Source organism: Protobothrops mucrosquamatus, unplaced genomic scaffold (genome assembly GCF_001527695.2).
Source record: "Protobothrops mucrosquamatus isolate PMUCROS unplaced genomic scaffold, P.Mucros_1.0 scaffold3837, whole genome shotgun sequence".
In the NCBI taxonomy this organism is placed as follows: Eukaryota; Metazoa; Chordata; class Lepidosauria; order Squamata; family Viperidae; genus Protobothrops; species Protobothrops mucrosquamatus.
In genome coordinates, this window is record NW_015389788.1 from 76 (window position 1) to 8,390 (window position 8,315).

General features: G+C 41.7%; 1 protein-coding gene across 1 annotated transcript in view; it reads right to left on the minus strand.

Moving 5' to 3' along the window:
- Positions 1-3,222: 3,222 nt before the first annotated feature.
- The window catches only part of LOC107298272 (kelch-like protein 12), a 7,397-nt gene continuing 2,304 nt past the window's right edge, over positions 3,223-8,315 (minus strand). Inside the window, exons 3-4 of the mRNA XM_015827646.2 lie at positions 8,042-8,288; positions 3,223-4,720 (exon numbers count right to left, since the gene is read on the minus strand). Of these exons, the coding sequence (XP_015683132.2) occupies positions 3,223-4,720; positions 8,042-8,288 (1,745 nt within the window). The remainder of the gene's footprint in view (positions 4,721-8,041; positions 8,289-8,315) is intronic.

An 8,315-nucleotide genomic window follows, 5' to 3' on the forward strand; every position in this document is an offset into this window, starting at 1 on the left:
TAAATGTGAAATTGATTTCTTTTAATTGTTTTGGAAGCCTGGACTATTAGTCCCAGTATCCAAACTGCTTTGTGTTTTACAAAATAGGTTCAAATAGAACAATGCTGGTGTATCTTGAATTTATTTTTCTTTATAGAAAGAGGAATTAGGTAGCAGGGAAATATTACCTACTCCATATTTATTTATAAAATATTTATAAAAAGGATTTTTATATTTATAAAAAGGATACTGGAAGTTGTAGCCCAGATTTATCTTGAGGTTATTAAGTTGGAAAATCTGTAAAATTTACTCTAACTATAGCTATACTTCTCCCTGGATAATACTGTGGAGGAGACCTTATTAGTCATACAAAATTGTTGTGGGGAATGATGCTAATATTCTACCTTAAGGGAGATCTACGGGGTTTCTCCCTCACAGAGATTTGACTGGAGCTCACCTTGCACCAACAGGTGAAGATTGGTGCCTAAGGATTTTTAATTGTCTTTTAATTGCATTTTCTAATGCATTTTCTAATGTACGTATAGTCAAGGCCATGGTCTTCCCAGTTGCAATGTATGGCTGTGAAAGTTGGACCATAAGAAAGGCTGAACCCCAAAGAATTGAGGTCTTTGAACTATGGTGCTGGAGAAGACTCCTGCGAGTCCCCTGGACTGCAAGGTGATCAAACCGGTCAGTCCTAGAGGAGATCAACCCTGACTGCTCTTTAGAAGGCCAGATCCTGAAGTTGAAACTCAAGTACTTTGGCCACCTAATGAGAAGGAAGGACTCACTGGAGAAGAGCCTAATACTGGGAAAGATTGAGGGCAATAGAAGAAGGGGACGACAGAGAATGAGGTGGCTGGATGGAGTCACTGAAGCAGGAGGCGTGAGCTTAAATGGACTCCAGAAGATGGTAGAGGACAGGAAGGCCTGGAGGAATGTTGTCCATGGGGTCGCGATGGGTCGGACACGACTTTGCAACTAACAACAACAACTAATGTATGAGATGTTGAAGAACTGCTTTGCTGCTGCCTAGTTTATATGGTGTTTACTTTTGGGGCTTTATTTGATTTTACTGTACATGCTTTTATTCAAATTGCAGCTTTTAGGGTATTTGAGTGTAAACTGCCTAGAGACCTTGGTTAAGGAGTAGTCAATTTCATACATGTTCTCTGGTTGTCACAGTCCACTTTTCAATAAATGACCTGAATCAATCTTGAGTCCTAGCAAATGTCTGGAAAAACCCTTGCAGTTTTCTTGGTAGGATTTACAGATATGGTTTGCCCTGCTCTTCTTCCTAGGATTGAGAGAATAACTGGACCAAACTCACCAAACTTGCTTCCAGAATTGGAACTAACAGTTTCCTTCCTCCTCATCCAGCATCTTAACCACTAGATCAATTTGTCTCTCATATCTTGCCTGTCTTTAAAGCTAGTAACTGTATCACAAAATGTGGGGAAGTGTAAAATCCAATAGATCATAGTTAGTTTGGAAAACAGAGCCCAGGATATTGCACTTTGAAATGAAGGCTGAAAGAAATTCTCCAAAACCCATAAACTGGGAGCCTTGAGGAGATTAGAATCCTAATAAGGAGACTATCACCACAATATAACAAAGATGTTGAGACTCTAGAAAGAGTACAGAGAAGAGCAACAAAGATGATTAGGGGGCTGAAGGCTAAAACATATACGGAAGGGTTGCAGGAATTGGGTATGTCTAGTTTAATGAAGAGAAGGATTAGAGGTGACATGATAGCAGTGTTCCAACATTTGGGGGGCTGCCACAAAAAAGAGGAGGTCAACCAATTCTCCAAAGCAGAGGTCCCCAACCTTTTGGGCACCAGGGACCAGTTCCACGGAGAAAGTTTTTTTCCATGGACTGGAGAGTGTGTGGTTTTGTGTGCTGCCTGCATCCCATGGAGGGGGCTTTGCTTGTTTGTGCAGACCAGTTGCTGGCATGCTGCAGCTTGGTACCAGTCCACGGACCGGGGGTTGGGGACCCCTGTTCCAAAACACCAGAAGATCACCTTTTGCGACCTCCTGACAAGGAAAGTCAATGGGGAAGCCAGATTCACTTAATAACTGTGTTACTAACTTAATAACTGCAGTGATTCTCTTAACAAATGTGGCAAGAAAGATAGTGAAATGAGGCAAAATTCATCTAATAAATGTCTCATTTAAGAACAGAATTTTTGGGCTCAATTGTGGTTGTAAGTCAAGGACTACTTATATCTGGGATTTGCAATCCAGATATGGTGGCTCTGTTCTTGGCAATATGGAAGACATTTGTTCGCTATTGTAATTTCAAGACCACCACAATTCACCCATAAGTTTTCCATTGAGAGTCTGTTCTTCTCTGAAAGAATTTTTGGAAGTAAGTTCCCTTTTATCAAAGTGAATAAGGCATAAAACAACTTCTTATGTGGTATACTCTCATCTTGACATTTAAGTGACAGGGACTGGCTAAGATTGCCAACAATTAACCTGGAGACCATACTGTCTCTTAACCGAGATTAAGGAAGAAAGGAACATTGTTTCTATGTCTTGAATTCAGCTATACGCTTCCTTGCTTGTGTGGTTTAACATGATTATGGCTTAGCACTCACCCATAATGGCTATAAATCACAGTTAACAAGTTGGAAGACATGCAGACCCAGTCATTGTGGCTTATCAAACAGACTCCAATTAAAACAAACTCTGTTAACATAATGTTTGAACCCAACCAATAACTTTCATTGTTGTAATTAGAAAACCAGGACTAGATATTTTCAGCCTGATATATATCATCTGAAGGTCAAAGGGCAACTTCTGCCTTCAAAGCTAAGAAAACCAGATCTGAACTGTCTGGCTGAGAGCCACACATAAGCAGCACAGAATTATTCAGAGGATGGTCAAAGTAAAAAATAATAAATAAATGGATGGATGAATGAAATCATTTTCCAACTGATCTCTGAGGATGGAGAAAATAGCAAAAGAACTAAAACAGAGCCAGGGCTTTTTAATACAAGCCTAACAAAGATGTAACCATTTCATGTTGGAAAGGACAAATGGAGTGCTGATGGTATTGATTTTGTGAAATATCCATCCCAAGCAGACTCATTGTTTCAAGGGCAACATCCATGAAGTCCATCAGCCCCGAGGGCAGAGAAGTCCTACATTTGGAAGAGACTGTCTTCTTTTGTATCAGCCTGTTGCTAAAAGCCAGAGAAATAGAGGAGATTGGGAGAGGCATTTTGCATTAATTTCAACCCCAACAGCAATTCACCCCACAGCCATCACTGCTGAAAGAACCAAGCTGTCCTTTCTTGGCATCGTCCACCCCGGTTACAGTAGACCTGGCTGTTGTTGCAAGCAGAAGAATTCGGATTGGCTTCTTGGGCATCTTCAGGGTTGTGCAGTTGAACATTCTCACTTCATTGGTGACAGGGATTTCTTCTGGGCATTGGGTCCAACTTGTGTCCTCAGGTACCCAGCTGTAACTTGTGTTATAGGAATTGTTCTCATCTTTGCCCGCTAACAGGTAAATCTTACCTTGGAATTCCAATGCGCAAGCAAATGCCAAGGCAATGGGCAATTCTGGAATGTTGACGTCCCAGTTGACTCTGCCATTCTCACAGAGGTAAAAGCTACCTTTGGTACAGGAAGGAACCTCTTCGCTGGCCATCCCAGTGTGGACTAGAACATTGCCCCTCTCCTCTGAGTATCCACCCAAAACATATATCCCATTTCCAACTGAGACAGCAGCTGCGCCATAACAGGCAAACTCCATGGGCACCTCGGTCCACCAATTGGCATTTGTGTCATAGATAAGAAGACCCCGGTAGCTCCAGGAAGCTTTCCCTCCTATTAGGTAGAGCTTATTCTTGAGCACTGCTGAAGCAGGGTACATCAAAGCAAGGGGAAGGTTAGCAATGGAAGTCCAAATATTCTGCTCCACACAAAAGGCTTCAGCAGAAGAAAGAGGACCCAGATCATTGCAGCCTCCAAGAGCATAGAGTTTCTTGTTGCAGCCTAGGAAAGGATGCACAGCCCGGGTTGTGCTCATAGATGGAAGCTGCATCCATTGACTAGTCAAGGAACTGTATTCGTAGAGAGTATCAACAAATGTACAATTGTCCTTCTGACCACCAGACAGATAAAGTTTGCATTCCACAGAAGCACATCCAGAGTAGCTCAGATATTTTACTGGTGGTAACTTCTCCCACTTCTCTGCATGAGGATCAAAACAATGCAGATAGGATTCTGTGTTGTCTCCATCCTGGATCCTGTTTTCATTGACCTCTACACACACAAAATAGTTGTCATACATGCCTTTTCTGAGCCCACCACTCTCTTGCAATCTCCCTGCCCCATCCAGCTCCTTCCACCTGAGGCGCACATGGCGATAATATTCTGCCATATCTGCCTGGACATCAACGAGCTCATCATGAGCGAGCAGTGGAAAGCGGACATGTCCAAGAAGCTTCTGAAACAGTGGGAGACGTAGGGAGGTTGCAGCCTCCACCCAGCTGCGCACAGCCTGATAGATGACGAGTTCAGAGGTTATTTCCAAGTGGTCTGAGCAGATGAGATTGATCAGAGCAGCAGAATCCAGATTCAGGAAAGCGTCTTGCTTTGTGAGGGTTCCAAAATGTTGTTCAATGTAGCTTAGAGCTGCTTGAAGTAAGGGTGGGTGATTGAACTCATAGGCCAAGCCATACAGGTTGAGGCAATTACCCATGGAAATATTCATCTCAAGAAACCTGAGAGAAAAGCGAAGATAAATGTAGAGTCAAACATTTTTACTAATGCCTTCATCTGTTTTATCTTTAGGTGAAAACTCACTCTAAGTGCTTTCTATTTTGGGATCCAGATGTTATTGAAAGTCTACACATCACCCAAGATCCGATTCAAATTTTCGATCCAAAGAGTCTGTACAAATTCTGGCTGTTAATGCAATTCAACTCAACGGTTTATTTTAGGGACTGATACAAACTTTCAGGAATTGTACAGAAATTCTTGAGCCAAATAAATTTTATCAGAATTGTTAGATCTGCTTAGATTTAAACAGGGGTTCTCAACCTTGGCAACTTTAAGACTTGGGGACTTCAACTCCCAGAATTCCTCAGCCAGCCAAGCTGGCTGAGGAATTCTGGGAGTTGAAGTCCCCAAGTCTTAAAGTTGCCAAGGTTGAGAACCCCTGGCTTAGAAGCACCAAACTTCATTGCAGATGGTGATTTGATTGGAAGAGATGATTAAATCCAGTCATGTGTTGTGGGATCCTTGGTTGTTAGGTCCTCTCTGAGCTTGGTTGTTTTCTTACAGATGTTTTATTATCCAGTTCAGCAAATAACAGCCCAATTAAGGAACCAGCAAGAAAATTCCCACCAACACTGACAGGACTAGCCACTTGCATGTAAATAGAGAGAAAACCTCTCTTCGTTCAAGCACTGATGATGTTATCTACAGTAGTTGGGTAATGAAGTGTCTGCAAGAAAACAAACATGTTCAAAGAACATCAAGGACCCCACAGTTCAACCCTGAGCTACCAATATTCTCTTCTATTAATCATTGTTAGTTTGGGATGAAGCTACAATGCAGCTTTGAAATCCCTTTTTCATCCTTAGATATCTTTTATATACCAATTTTCTCCCCATTGGAATTCATGCCACTTTCTAACTTGATAGGGTTTGTTGTCCTTGCCCTGGGCTGAGACCTTGCTGATAGTTTTGGATTGAGAGAGCAAAAGTTGCTGAAGGGTAGAAGATACAGGATAAGTCATACGCTGGATTTTTCTCTCCAGACATTTGAGGAAGCAAAGGGTTGCTAAGTATCTTCCTCAACATTCAGTCTGCACACTTGTAAATAACCAGACTCCCTCCTTTGAAAAGAAAGCCACAATGGCACTTTCCTTGGCACAGTGGGAGGCTTTCGTATGAAACAGTCGCAAGGAGCTGTGTGCTTTTGGACTGTCTATAATGATGTGTTTCCAAGAATATTGCAAAGTTCAGCCCATGAGTTCTCCAGAGCTGCATGAAATCCTGGAAAGGTTACGGTTTGACCCCCAGAACTCTTTGCAAAGTTGCCATCCAATTATATGTTTTAATGAGGCAGAAAGGGAAAATTATGAAAGGCATGGGGGATACTCCTATTAATGCCACTTAATGGTTTTAATTTAAATAAAAAGTAAATTGCATTGTGTTTCATTTACATTTAGATGTAAATGTTAAGTATAAATCAAGTTTAGTTTTTGTCCCAGTTCTCTCATGTCAGTATCTTGGCACTGTGCCCTTTTGGGCACACAGTATGCCTTGAAGAAAAAGTTGTTGGTTTCAGACAACAGACTAATTTTCTCACCTCAGGTTAATCTAAACACACTGGGCTCCACATTACTTGCTATGCCTGAATAAGCCAACTTTATGATGGCTCTGTATTATGGCCTGGCTCAGATAACTTGCTAAGACAATGGTTGTTTTCCCACAACACACTGAAATACAAAAGACCCCCATTTTAGCTTAGACTACCATATTGTGCAAATATAACTCCTAAAAGGTTTTGCAGCCTTGACTCATCCTTAGTGATTTGACTTTGATGTAGTTGGCAATGCAATGCTTATAGTAGCTGAACCTTTGGAAGTTCAGTTTTTTGCTATACAAGATAGTCCTTGAGTTATGACCGCAAAATTTCTGTTGCTAAGCAAGACAGTTAAGTGAGTTTTGCCCCACTCTACCACCTTTCTTGCTACCGTTATTAAGTTGTTAAGTTTAGTAACACGGTTGTTAAATGAACCTGGCTTCCCTGTTGACTGGAAACTAATCAAGGAGAGAAGCAATCTAGAACTAAGGAGAAATTTCCTGACAGTTAGGACAATTAACCAGTGGAACAACCTGCCTCCAGAAGCTGTGAATGCTCCAACACTGGAGGTTTTTAAGAAGAGACTGGACAGCCATTTGTCCGAAATGGTATAGGGTTTCCTGCCTGAGCAGGGGGTTGGACCTCCAAGGTCCCTTCCAACTTTTTATTGTTATTGAATTTATTTGTCAGAAGGTCTCAAAAAGAAGGGAAGGTGGAAAGAGGAGAGGTAGTGGTCAAGAGGGGGAGGAAGGAAGAGGGAAGTAGGTAGGAAGGTGGAGGGAGTGTGGATGCAGGGGGGGGGAACGCCGATTATTTCGGAATAGGCTTTTTATGTGTTTGTTTTTCTAATGAAATGCACCATATTTGTATTATTTGTTCATATTTTATTTGAAAAAATTAATAAAAATTTTTAATTAAAAAAAAGGTCTCAAAAAGATGATCACATGACCCCAGAACATTGCAAGCATCATAAATATGAATCAGTGGCCATGCGTACGAATTTTGATCATGTGACCCTGGGGATGCTGCAACAGTCATAAGTGTGAAAAACGGTTATGTCACTTTTTTCAGTGTTGTTGTAACTTCAGTCACTAAACAAATGGTTGTAAACCAAGAACTAACTGTATTGGGAATCTGACAGTATGGAGGACCTGCTAATTCAGAGTGGGTTTCGGACTGCTAGACTAACAAGCTGGATAGTATTCTAAAGATGCTGCAAGGTCCTTTGGGATCAGTGAAAAGTAGAGGATATAGTGTGATAGGTAGGAACTAGTTCAGTTGCCAGAATTAGCCCCATTCCTTTTTTTCTTAGGACGTGTTGCTAAAGAGAGCATGAGAATTATGCTTGGAAAAAGAATGACTTCTAATTTTAGGTGGAACTTGACTAAAGAATTAAGGAGAAACTTCCTAACAGTGAGAACAATTAACCCAGGAGTCTTCAAACTTGGCAACTTTAAGACTTGTGGACTTCAACTCCCAGAATTCCTCAGCCAGTGGCTGGTTGAGGAATTCTGGGAGTTGAAGTCCACAAGTCTTTAAGTTGCCAAGTTTGAAGACCCCTGAGTTAACCAGTGGAACTTCAGAATTTTTGGTGCTCCATCGTTGGAGGCTTTTAAGAAGAGACTGGTCAGCCACTTGTCTGAAGTGGTGTAGGATGTCCTGCTTGAGCAGGGGGTTGGACTAGAAGACCTCCAAGGTCCCTTCCATCTCTGTTATTCTGTAAATATTACCTTCCAACTGTTTCTTTCAATGGGAGGATTTGAAGCTTGCTAGCTGCTGTGAAAAGATCCTGAGCAGTCTCAGCCGAGAGGGACAATTCTTCTGTGTAGAGGTAATCCAGCAGGCTGTGGAGTGTGGAGGCTGTCATATCCTCAAGTAAGATCTCCCCATTCTGAGACTCGCAGCTGCCACTGGTGAAAAGATCTCGAAAATAAGGGCTAACAGATGCCAGCAGCATCCTGCAGGGGCAAAAAAATCCAAAAATGATTAAACATAGGATGGCTT